This window comes from Exophiala aquamarina, assembly GCF_000709125.1.
Source record: "Exophiala aquamarina CBS 119918 chromosome Unknown aczIA-supercont1.23, whole genome shotgun sequence".
Classification (NCBI taxonomy): Eukaryota; Fungi; Ascomycota; class Eurotiomycetes; order Chaetothyriales; family Herpotrichiellaceae; genus Exophiala; species Exophiala aquamarina.
Genome location: NW_013550565.1, coordinates 11,023 through 23,602, shown reverse-complemented (window position 1 = coordinate 23,602; position 12,580 = coordinate 11,023). Strand labels below are relative to the sequence as shown.

Below are 12,580 nucleotides of genomic sequence, written 5' to 3'. Positions count from 1 at the left end.
TCGGGGAATATCTGCAACAGACACGAGCCGACTGCATCGACGAGATCCAGCCATACTCTATACATCAGCTGAGGTCAAATATCTCTGCATGCATCTTCGATAAATTTACCGAATATGAAAAGACTATATTTGCGTCGAGGCAGTACATATTGACGCTCTGGCCAGCGTTTGTTGGTGCGATTGTCGCCACCGCTCCAGATGCGTCGCTGCTCATCTATGACAACGTCTGGTGGAGCTGCCTCTTTGCGTTTACGTGTGGTGGACTTCCTGGTCAAGATACATCCTCTCTCCCATCGCATCATCTTGAAGCCAGTTCCCATCAGGAGGCTCGCGCGATGTGTACAGCGCCTCATAGATATTCGAAAACAAACACTATGGGTGGTAAGAACAGGGGTACGGGTTACGTGTTTCTGGAGTGGGCCACGCTGTTTGTTTGTTGCGGCCTCTGGATCACGTTCATCATCGTCTTTGGAATTGCACTAAACAATGCTGTGTCCATCTCGTTTCCAAATGGACAATGGCTTGCTCCAGCGGCATGGTACTATATCTCATCCGCTCCAGCGATTTTGGGGATTCTCAACGAGCTGCCTCAAAATCGAATTGACCTGTACGAGCCCCGTACGAGCGGAGCTATAAACATAGATCGGTCTCCGTTGATGAGTGAGTCTGAATTCCAGCCGGTCCCGCTCTATACCAAGGTTGAGGCTACCTCGATTTCGATCTGGCTACGGATTCTGCGACACCAATGGCAACGTTCAAATTATCGCATTATTGTACGCGCCCGATCCAGACACTGGATCTTCGTTATTGGCAGCAGCATAGTCGGAATCGGTCGCATTACTGTCTTCGCATTAGGTTCTGTGGCGATGGGTAATGTTTTATTCATGCCCGTGCCGGATGATCTTGTACTCTTTGTCCTGCTCTTGTTCGTCACGGCTGTTCCCCGTCAGCTCTGGCCTGCATTCTGGGCGAACGGAAATCGTGGCGCTGACTTAGTGATCTATGTCAAAGACCTCAGGTTAGACGAATCAGACGATGCTTTTCCGGACAACACACCGAAAGGCACTTTCAACACGATGCCAAGACCGAAGTGAATGTAGCATTGTCTCAGCTCCGGGAACTCCTCCCGCACGCTGAGTGATCGGCCAGGGCAGGAGAATGACACACCGGGACAAGATCGAAGCATTCACTGCGGCAAGCCAGGAATTGAGAATCGACCGACCCGAGAATATCCTGGAAGTTCTCTCCTTCCGACTTCCACTTGAGACTCAAAGGAAAGAGCCTGTGGTATGCAATTGATATGGCGCAGCATTAGAAGACATCTACCTTGGTGGTATGCGTGTTCACCTGGCCAACCAAAACAAGTGACAGACAGATTTTGTAGAGAAGGACTACACGACGGACCCAAGACACGTTAAGTATCGAAGCCCCAGACTCGAAGGGTCCCCATGCTGTTAAGCAGAAGGTCGCGAACCCTTGGGAGTCCTGCGATCCTCGGTGTGTTCATGAAGCATACTGAGGCAATGCTATGCTTATCAAGCCCGAAAAAAGGCTGAATAGGGCCTGGGAAATTCCTGCGAGATCTTGACTTTGTCAATCCCCAGCGTAAACCTCCACATCTAGCAAGTTCCCCATGCGCAATCGTGCAGATCCCTTGTTGGGCTCTGGAGAGAGCTAGCTTGGCATCTATATAATTTACGCCAGCTTTATCTTTCCCCTCACTACGGATTGCTCTTCAGTGACATACCCACATTTTACCGAGCTAGCGTCCTAGTACACGGACATCCCGAACCCACAGCGACCGCCTGGTTAGAAACGTGCTGTCTCAAAGAAGGTCGCATTCTCCAGGTGCCATTCCTCAATCTCTCTCCGCGCTTGTTCTGATGCGAATGAGGAAAGATAGACATCGATGAGGATCACTTCTGTGGGAACCAGGATTCCGGGCTTGAAGCTTGACTGAACGTACTTTTGACGGCCTGTATGATGTGCGGCCCCAAGCTCGCGAAATTCATACCAGATGAAGATTACCTCTAGCTTCTCTGGTGTACGGCTGCACCCTTTTTGCACTACCGGAGAAGCCTCCAAGACTCCTCTGCTGCTTGCCCACTTCGCTCCTCATGCCAAGGTCGCCGCCTGGAGGTCTGAAGGTATCATCTCCACTTTCACGACGCCTTCAGCCTTGGCCTATGTCTTCCCCGCAAAATGCCATTGCCTTTCATGGTTCAAAAGGGTATTCCCCTCGGTCTTGCTCTGAGCTCGCCCTTGGCAGAACCTACTGGGAGCCGAGCAGTAACCGACAGACGAGGGTTCAAAAAGGCCGACAATGCCCTTCCAGAGAGGTTTTTGAAAGGAGAAACTGTTCTACAGTAGCTAGGTGCGTACTCTCAAGGAAAGCTTGTCAAGCCTCACAAATTGGGCTCCTGAATTTCGTTTCTTCCCTTGTACCATGGCAGACAGTGAGAAACCCCAGGAGCTGAGGGAGAATGTAACGGCTGCTACCACTGGCTCCGATGTGGCCGATTTGAAGAAGACCCTCACCATTGACACCCTTCACCAAGACGAGGCCTTGAAAGTGCTGGCAACATACTCAGGGGAAGAGACCTGGGACGAAAACGAGGAAAAGCTGGTTAGGAGGAAGATAGATAAGAGACTGCTGCCAATCCTCTGCGCTACATATGGCCTGGTAAGCTTGAGGCTGTTCTACTCTATTGTTCTTTCAACTCCAATGGCGCGGTGGCTGACACTTCTTGATATGAAATAGCAATACTATGACAAAGCTATGATTTCTCAGGCGGTACGTATAGCGTCTTGATATCGATATACAGCCCTGAACAATCACTTAACAAAATACAGGCTTTATTCGGACTACGAACAGACTTGGAGCTAACAGGCAACCGATACTCTATGTCGTCGGCAATTTTCTATTTGGGTTTCATAGTGGGCGCATACCCTGCCATTTGGATGGCACAACGATACCCCATCGAAAGGGTGGCATCAATCATCGTCTGCATATGGGGCATCTGCCTTATCTGCACAAGCGCATGTCACAACTGGCAAGGTCTATATGCCCAACGGTTCTTCCTCGGCTTCCTGGAATCGGGGATCAGCCCGATGTTCATGCTCGTCGTCGGCCAATTCTACAAAAAGAATGAACAGGCCTTGCGCATGGGAGCCTGGTACTGCTGCACCGGCTACGTGTCTATTGTGTCTCCTCTGATTAACTACGGTCTCGGCCATATCACCGGCGCCCTCTCTCCGTGGCGCTATATGTATATCGTTGCAGGCTCGTTGACGGTCATCTGGTCTGTGGTCATCTATTTCTTCATGCCTCCGGACCCAATCCGGGCAAAAGGCTTCAACGAACGAGAAAGATACATCGCGGTCGCAAGGCTTCGAGTGAACAACTCTGGCGTCAGGAATACCCATTTCAAGAAGGCGCAAGTGTTCGAGCTAATGATCGACATCAAATTTTGGATTGTCTTCGCAATGGCATTTTTGATGATGATCGCGAATGGGCCGGTTTCGACCTTCGCCCCAATCATCATCGCGGGCTTCGGATACAACACACTTACCTCTCTCCTTCTGATCATGCCTGCAGGACTCCTCATTGGAACCATCGAGCTCCTGGCGCCTTACATCGCATACAAATATCCCAAGATGCGCGCATATCTCGTTGCGATCTGTGAAATGGGCACAGTCGTCGCAGCGCTGCTGTTGTGGCTCTTACCCCGCAGCTCCAAGGGAGGTCTTCTGTTCGGTGTTTACATCCTGGCAAGCTTCGGCGGTGCCTATGCAGTCTTGATGGGCATGCAAATTGCGAATACAGCGGGCTATACCAAGAGATCAGTCGCATCATCTGTCCTTTTCATTGGGTACTGCTTGGGTATGTCACTTGCATCTAATATTTTCTTTGGTCTTTTCAAGAATCGATTGGCTGATTATCCCTTTATTTTGGGAACAGGCAATTTTGTCGGTCCTCTTCTCTTCAAGCCTGAGGATGCCCCAGCCTATGCGCCAGGCTTTATAGCTGTGGTGATCACTTCCGCCATCACGGCCGGACTATCAATCGTCTACCGCTTCATATGTGTCTGGGAGAATCACAGACGTGACAAAGCTGGCGTACCGGAAGGATTTGAGCATGCCTATGAAGATGACTTGACAGATAGAAAGGTAAGTCGTCATACGACGCTTCATTTCGCTTCACCTTCGCATATCATCAAATTGACGTTCCCTAGAACCCACAATTCCGATATACGCTCTAAACCTAGCATCGGCCAACGTTTTCGCCAGAAAAGACAAGAATCAAATGTTTTATGGCATTATTTCCTGGGTGATATGCGCTTTTGATCAATTCCACGGTCCAGTGAGGGCTGTTAGCGGCCACATCATAGAATAACACCTTTGGTAACAGCAATGGACAGACTTCTGAACCTAAGCACATCGTCTTTGCTTCTTCCCACACCTCCTGTCAATATCGTCGTCATCATCATCACTACCCATACTAGCCGTATCCGAGCTCTGTTTCCGTTTGAGACCGAGTCCATTTCCTCGCCTTACGACCTGCTCACCATCCTCCAAAAGTCGCCTGAAGTAGACCACCCTTGCAATCTTTGCGTCCAAGGACCTACGGTTCCGACTGCCCAGTCTCCAACGTCGAGCATCCGCACCGTCCATACCTTCCCACAAGCAAACACAAGCTTTTGCATCAGCGAGCATCCTTGCTACGATACAACGTAGATTCACATAGCTCGCCCATTCGAGTTGCGCGGCCGCAGGCGGGGGACACGGCAGAAACAGCGGGCGGGTGCGCAATACCGCTCGGGAATCTGAGATGCGATCGGGATGACCATGGCCATCCTTGGGAGTCACATGGTAGAATAGGAGAAGCGAGTATGGGATTGATTTGTACAATGGCTGGATTTTGACTGCAGCGTGAGATGGGCGTAATGATTTTGCCTTGTAGCATGGCGGAACCTTGATGGAAGGTTTATTGCGGAAGGTCTAGACTTTCGGGATGCCTTGACGACCCCATGGGATTAGCGCGGTTGGTACACAAATGTGTCTTTTGGCGGAGAGGCACTATGATTGCTTGACGATGCTTCAATGCCTTATCCAAAGGATATTGTCTGGTTGAAGGAGGGAGCTTGCCTGGTCGGCTGTCGGGTACCTTGTCGGGCTTCCAACAGGTGAATGACCGCGAGGAGTCTGATGCTGGAGGAGTACCGCCTTGAGGTAGGATTTCAAGGATATGATGAACTCGAAAACCACTACATACTTAGTGAAAGATGGAACAAGCAGGGTAACGTATGTATAAGACGTCTCCTCTGGACCTGATTTCTAGTGGGAGACAGAGGTCCTGATCCACCGTGTTTTCGTATATGCAATTTCCCAAATCAGAGAATAGTCATTATCGCCGTTGCGTCGAAGATTTGTAACAGTCCGCCATTGATATACGATCATCAAACAATCATTGACATGCATGAAGCACGTTTGGTTCGCTCAATTGCTCGCTAGATATCCTCGATCTCATCATCATCAGCACCATCGGTCTTAAGCTTTTGCGACCTCGAAGATGGCTGCTGTCTCGTCAATTCATACTCTTCTCCACCTGCAGCGGCTAGTGCCTGCCGTGCAGCTGGAGACTCGTCAAGAAACTCGCGGAGCCGCTTTTTCCCTTCGTCGAGCGCCTGAACGGAGGCTGCATTTGCCATTTTGAGCATAGGTCCCCACAAGTTGAGGGTGTAAGTGACATATGCCCCCGCAGCGAGCATGATCAGAAAGATGAAGTAAACAGGATTTCGGAGGACTGTCAATCATGTCAGTAAGAACACGCCGGGGTAGTAGTTGCAGGGAGTACTTACCAGCCACGATTTCATTCCAACCCAAGGCCAAAAGCAGACCATAGAAATAAAGAGGCACCTGTGTGATCCCCCCAATCGCGCTTCGCTTGGCTTCGACATAGACCCCATCTGCGGCCTTCTTGAATCGAACTGTAAGATCTTGACGCTTTGCTTCATTAAGCATTGTGGTTTCCTCTTCCAGGCTTTTGCCTTCTTCTTCGTCCACACCACCAATTGGTATGAGATCTTCCTCGTCAGCGGGAGTAGCCGCTTCGGGGACCGGTCCGATCCAGCGGTCAAGTGGTGGAGGATTGGCCGACTGGGAGTTCCTGAAACGAGCAAGAAGAGGGATTAAAGTCAACGTGCTCTCTCGAGCGCGGGTGTAGATTCCTTCAATATCGTCCGTGGGTCGCCATATCCTAGGAACGCCAGCCTCGTCGTACCGGAACTTGTCTTCGAAATTTTCTCGTAACTTGAGAAGGAGGTTCCCTTCCATCATTTCCTCGTCAATTTTCGATCGTAAAACACCCCAGGATTTTCTCCTCAGCCGCCAGACACCGACTTCGACTTCTTCCGGGCTTGCATCAAAGGATGCTGCTCGGTCAGCGAACCTCCGCTCAGCTTCCTGTACAGTTTCGGTGAAGAGGACCCAGATTCGATCCCAGATGCCTCGTTCCACAGGCCTATCTCCAGTTTCTGGAGCACCAGAGCCACCACGCCCTGATCCAAGTGCATTAAACTCCAAGCCTATGCTGTCGTTTAATTTGCTCCTCACCCATCTCTCCACTCTGGTTGCCAATCGGCGCATTTCATCACGACGAAGCTGGCCAGAGATCTTGTCTAGGTCTTTTTGGTAGAGGATAAGCTCTTGTTTATAATTTGACCATGGCAAACCTTCGAGAGTGGCCTCTTTGGCGGCAGTGTCGAATTTTTGCAGAGCCACCTTTTTTTGTTCCTTCACGATCTCGGCGAAATCATACGAGGCACCTTTCTTCTGTCCAGCTTTGACCGCGCCGCTAACGGCATCAGAGAACTGCTGAACTCCGTCTTTGTGTGCGGCAGATAGCTGGCCGCTGTAAAGGGCCTTTAATCTTGAGTCGATCTTGGCCTCGAGCTCGGTTCTTTTTCTCTGATAGACGCCCTTGTGATACCTGCTCGCCTCCGTTTCGAAATTCTTGATAGTGTCTAATCTCGCAGCTTTCATCGTGGCTCCCAGAGCGTTAATTACCTTCGGTTGACCACGTCGGGTAGCATCTGCTTGCTGAGTTTCGAAAGGCAAGATGGTAGCGTCAAAGGTGAGCACGACCTCCCGCATAATCTCGTCGCATCGAAATTGCGCAAGAAGTTCTTGCTGGGTCGGCAAGTCAAGATCTTTGTTATTCACGATCTGATCCCAAATCCCTTCAGCGTAATGCGAAAATCCATCGGCCGGTATTCTCCTGTGATATTCTGGTAAGAAGATTCCTCCCTCAAATTCGCCCAATAAAGCATCTCGTCGGCGATCCCGGTGGCCATCCTTGAATCTTGTGCCCATCTTGACGACTTCTGCCTTGAATTGATCAGGCTGGTAGAGCTTATGGGGGAGAGCAGTGAATGCAAAGTCAAAGTAGTCGTCGATGCTGCTCTTCTCAAGTCCTGGTGGTTTGGAAAGGCTGGTCCAGATCCTGCTGAGGTCCTGCATTAAAGTATTTCTCAAATTTTGGAGTGGCGTAGTTCCTAGGAAATCGCGGATGACGAAATAGAGCAAACTCCGAGACATGGATTTCCTATCCTTGAGGAATAGCTGCAAATTGACTTCAAAGACGGTTTTGAGCAGACCCATGTTTGCGCCCTGGTAAAGACCGACTTGATGTTCCCAGATATTGATCATCAACACTTCGCTGGTGGCCAAAGCGAAGAGAGAGCTCTTGCGTTCGAAATCCTGATCTTCGCCCCTTTCGCGGCCGTCTGTTCCTTCCACGTCCATGACCAGGATGTTATCGGCCATGGAATCTGAAGATGATTTATTCTTTGACAGCCAAATTCCTTTCGTGGTTTGCCGTCGTTCGGCCTCTGACATAACGCTGAAGTCGGTGTTGAAGAGCGCATTAAGTAGCGTGGACTTTCCGGTCGATTGCGAGCCAAAGACGGAGATCAGATGGTAGTTAAATCCTGCGTGCGACACACCGGTGTGTTGCAGGTACTTTGCCAGGTCGGGACTGAAGGCCGAGCGTCAGTACTGGCATTGTTCAGGAGCACGAAACATACTTGAAATCCTTATCCTCGTCCACAACCTGGACGCCGTTGTCAAAGTTTTCGGCACCATTTTGGCCAACGGATGCAAAGTGGCCATTGGCCGACATCTTGTCTGGCGCCGTATAAGCGCGGTTCGCAGGTACAGGTCTGTAGGATGAGGAAATCGACGAGTCTTGCGACTGTGGCGGGGAGAGAGTCGAGTTGGCCATGATGCCGAGCCGGATGTTATACCCCTGCAAAATATTCTTGGAGGTAGAGATGTGGCATCAAGAAGAATAGAGTCACCTGAACACACTGTAAGCGATAGTGCAACGAACTGTTGGTGGTGTTGTGTGGTCAGTGGTCAGTGGTTACTGGTGGTCGAAAATCAAGATGGCTGCGGGAAAGGGTGAAATCTGGCCAGTGATGGCGGTGCACCAAAGAGTTGGCCGAGGGGCTTGAGTCTTGAGTCTAGATTTGGTAGCATCCAGTGGCCTCAACTGATTACCCAGGCTTCTGCTTCCCAGTCCAGGGGTTGCTGGGGGGGCCTCACCCAATGTTCCAGGCACTGCTAGGCCTAAGGGAGTCGCCGCTGCGGGCACTCTTAGTGCACCTGATGACTTTAGGTGACGTTCTTGGCATTCCTTTGGGCTGACTCGGCTGGTATTTCTTTTCAGGCAAGGGCCGCTCCGGCCAAGACGCCATACTATTCTCGGCAGGATGTAAATGGAAGGAGCGGGACTTGTGTAAACAACTTCAGCCTTGCATACATCTTGGCTTTTGCAACTTCTGTGTGGCGACATGTATTACGCAGACTTTGTAAAGCCAGCCCAGATGATGATGGACACATAGAACAATTTACCCTCTTCAAAGGCGATTTGATCTCCTGCCTTGCCTGATTGCTGTGGCTGATTTGAGGTCGCCCCTTTCTTTTGTGGAGAGCCTTACCGTTCTCAAGGAAAATAAAGGTTCCCTAGCACCAGCGAGCTCAGCCCTTTGAAATCACGGGGAGCAAGGACAAGATGCTGTTCAAATTCACAAAGACTCGACTCACTTTTCAAAAAACGTGCTCAAAACTGTCTCACCTACCAAATTGATATTGTTATCTCACCAAGACACTAATTTGGCAACTTCGAGACAGCATGTCTCTTAAAAAGAGGAAAACCTCACACTCATCAAAACCATCTAAACCAGCGAACGCCATGGCCTGCCAGGCATATGGAGGAGCCATCAAAATTCCAGATCATTGTCAGCATGGCAAGAAATTGACCAACTGTCACGTGGCCCATTGTATCACTGCTCACATCACGGATCACAATAATGTCGGTATATTTCAGCTGATGCCACACAAGGCAGATGCCAAAGCTATCAACCAGCAAAACCCGCAAAAAGAGCACGCAGTTGTGACTTAACTCGTGAAACAGGAGCTGCGAAACCATTGAGCAAACTAGGGGTAAGGAGTTCCAATGCCTCAAGGGCATTCCTAGAGCAGAGGGCATGGATCGGATCAGTTGCATGGGACTGGAGAACTTACAGCAGCTAACAGAACAGCTCAAATCTGTGGGCGACGGTAAGATAACGGCGGATGAAATTATGTACGATGATGACGAGAGTGGCAATGACGGTACCTCAAGATGCCCTATCCCGCCGGAAAACGGGAAGGCGTCCTGCTGATGAGAGTGCTGTGTTGCATGCTTCGACAGTGCCAAATAGTTGGCCGTTGGCCGTTGGCCGCAAGAGTTTCTTCCCTCAGGTGTTAAGGGCTAGCAATCGAACTTGCCGCCGAATTTGAGATAAGATTAGCAGTCCAATACCAAGAGCAGCACAAGCCAGCCTCTGCATGCGGGGAATCGAGATCCATTCACGAAGGCTGACCTTGCCAACTTCTCCATCATCAATCCCACCGAGAAACTGTTCTGACGACATTAGAATCACGAGAACACGACGACAGCCCCTCGAGTCAAAATTAGAGACAGCATTCGATCAGTCATAACGCCCTCCATTCTCTCATTTTGTTGATGCCGGTGGTAAAATATGTACAGTGGTTCTTGCTCTTTTTCCCCGTCGCCTGTCTGCTGCAATTGAGCTGTTTGCTTCGACCTTAATCGGGTGTCTACGCGGGAGTCTTGCAAGAATATAGAAACCAGTCGTGTTCCAACCTCAGGATCGAGGTTCATGCCGACTTCTTCAGAAGATCCTGGCCATCCTTTCCAACACCAACATCCTTTTCATTAGGTTTAAGAATCAGTCTGTTGTCTGCGAAAGTCTGCCAGTCGCGTAAATGTATGGGGGTCTGGCCCTTGGGCGTCTCTGGGATAACCTTCTCGAGGCCCTGCAGAAAACATGCGTCAGTACCCAGTGGTAAAGTGGTCGGTCTCGTGAAGTCTCGACCAGGGTTGCATACAATTTTATTGAAAACGCATTTGTTTAGTAGTCTCTCTGGCCGCCGGCACTGCCATAATTGGTGGTTATTATTTTCCAGGCATAGCCAGTGAGCCCGGAACTCTTCAAGGCAATTCTTGTTGATATCGTCGATCCTGTGATGTAAGTTGTGTCAGTAGATCCCATCTCAGCATGGCCATCCAGATGTCCTTTTGATCCACCCATTTTACACAAACTCCCAAGCTCCAAGACAGAGTACGTCGGACTCACACGCTCGAGGCACATCTCGTCACCTTTCTGCCCTCCCTCAAACAATCCAACTCTCCACGCCCGTACGCTTCGGTCTTGCATTGCATGTAGTCATCGTTATAGGCTCGGCACCGTCCGCCGATAAAATAAGCTGCACTGAGCAGCGGGGCTGAGCTGGCTCCGACTTCTTTTACTGCAGGAATGTGCTCGGGCATGGGCGTCGTGTCGATTAGGACGCCCTGAGTGAATCTGGGGTGGTCATTAGCTATTTTGAGCTTCAGCCGTTTCGGCTAGAGCGTCATGTACCTTGCTTCTCTGTTCGACATGGCTGCGGTGGTGGCACAGGACCGGTGAGTCTATTCAGAAAGTACATTCAAGGTGATATCCTTGCGCATGTTTAACTGCGGTCGAAGTTGCGGAGCTCGAACCGGGGAATGCCAAGCTTTCGTTGCTCTCCCAAAATGGTCGTATACGTGATGCCGCTTTACCAGCTAGGCTCTCACGTGCTACAAGTAAATTTCAATCCTTTTGAGTTCCTATTAGCGTAGTTGACTACGCCCCTTTTGGAAAACACTCGAATAAGTCAGGCACCCATTAAATGACCCACCCCATTAATGACCCACCCCATTAATGACCCACCCCATTAATGACCCACGTAATGTACTTTGCCACCAGTCTATATAATCGTATTATCTACTCTACAACGTCATTAATACTATATTGACGTATGTAAGGGGCGAGTGTAGTGTCTAACTATCCATCCTACGTAGTATTCCTAGTAGGCAAGCGAGATATTAACCGCGTCGTTACCTATAAAGCCTCTATAGCTTACTATTACGAACTAGGTCACTTAAAAGGTTGCTAAGGGAATCAAGGCACCTACCTAGGGGGGGAAGTTAGCCGATGGAGAACGAGGCTACGTTACGTAACTAGATAAGACTAGATCTCTTAGACCCCTTAGATCTCTTAGGATCTTAAGAAATCCGAAGGGAGCTATAAGATCTAGGAGAGCTATTAGTATTATATATATACGCTCCTTTACCTAGATAGCCTAGTATAGTTAACTTCGTTAGTAATTCTATACCTACGTTTTAGGATATAGTCCGACGATTATATATTTCCTTTATTATCTTAGTTAATACTCTAGTATCTACTCTATTAAGGAACCCTACCTTAGTTAGAACTACTTATAGCTCGGATTATAATACTTTAACTACTACTTAATTAGTATTAGATATTTAACGTAGGATTATCTCGAATTAGATCTCTACTACCTAGCGTACATCTACTTATAGCCTTAAATAATTCTTTAAAGACTAATATCGTTTAAGATAGTAGTTCCGACGAAGACTTAGACGTAAATATAGTTAACGTACTAGGACTTACTAATATATCTCGGAATAGTATTAAGGTAGAACTATTCTATAGGAATAGGGAGAAGCTAGAATACTTCCTTATATAACTTAAGACTACCTTTAAGCTTAATTTAACTAAGTATACTAGAATAGAGAATAAGGTTATATTCGTAGCGATATACCTTAAGGGAGTAGCGTTCTATTAGTTTAAACCGATATAGAACGACTACCTCGAATCCTCTAGTCTCGATAATAAAATTAAGGTATACTTTAGGAACTTTATATAGTTCGAAATAATAATTAAATAAATCTATAGTACGATTAATAAAGCTATAGTAGCCTCTCGTACTATCTATACCCTTAAATAAATAGAATCTATAGCTAATTATTATTCGAAATTTAAGAAATTAGCGAAGGAACTAAAATATACGAATAATAATATCTTTAAGAATATATTCTATAATAGATTAAAGAAGGAAGTTAAAAAGGAAATAATAGAGCGCCCGGAAACCTATAGAGATATAGTAGATAAGGCTATTA

General features: G+C 48.4%; 4 protein-coding genes across 4 annotated transcripts; 2 read left to right on the top strand and 2 right to left on the bottom strand.

Annotated features, from left to right (window-relative positions):
* Positions 1 to 2,446: 2,446 nt before the first annotated feature.
* On the top strand, positions 2,447 to 4,262 carry A1O9_12364 (uncharacterized protein; the record flags this gene model as incomplete). Its single annotated transcript, XM_013398583.1, has 4 exons — positions 2,447 to 2,683; positions 2,762 to 2,794; positions 2,854 to 4,170; positions 4,236 to 4,262. The coding sequence occupies 4 exons, from the start codon at positions 2,447 to 2,449 to the stop codon at positions 4,260 to 4,262; spliced, it is 1,614 nt and encodes a 537-aa protein (XP_013254037.1).
* A 1,248-nt stretch (positions 4,263 to 5,510) lies between these two features.
* A1O9_12363 (protein SEY1) lies at positions 5,511 to 8,284 on the bottom strand (the record flags this gene model as incomplete). The annotated part of the gene is made up of 3 exons (XM_013398582.1): positions 5,511 to 5,806; positions 5,862 to 8,038; positions 8,088 to 8,284. The coding sequence occupies 3 exons, from the start codon at positions 8,282 to 8,284 to the stop codon at positions 5,511 to 5,513; spliced, it is 2,670 nt and encodes an 889-aa protein (XP_013254036.1).
* A 972-nt stretch (positions 8,285 to 9,256) lies between these two features.
* Positions 9,257 to 9,466, top strand: A1O9_12362 (uncharacterized protein; the record flags this gene model as incomplete). The annotated part of the gene is made up of 1 exon (XM_013398581.1): positions 9,257 to 9,466. The coding sequence occupies one exon, from the start codon at positions 9,257 to 9,259 to the stop codon at positions 9,464 to 9,466; it is 210 nt and encodes a 69-aa protein (XP_013254035.1).
* A 761-nt stretch (positions 9,467 to 10,227) lies between these two features.
* A1O9_12361 (NADH dehydrogenase (ubiquinone) 1 alpha subcomplex 8) lies at positions 10,228 to 10,900 on the bottom strand (the record flags this gene model as incomplete). The annotated part of the gene is made up of 2 exons (XM_013398580.1): positions 10,228 to 10,591; positions 10,707 to 10,900. The coding sequence occupies 2 exons, from the start codon at positions 10,898 to 10,900 to the stop codon at positions 10,228 to 10,230; spliced, it is 558 nt and encodes a 185-aa protein (XP_013254034.1).
* Positions 10,901 to 12,580: the final 1,680 nt, after the last annotated feature.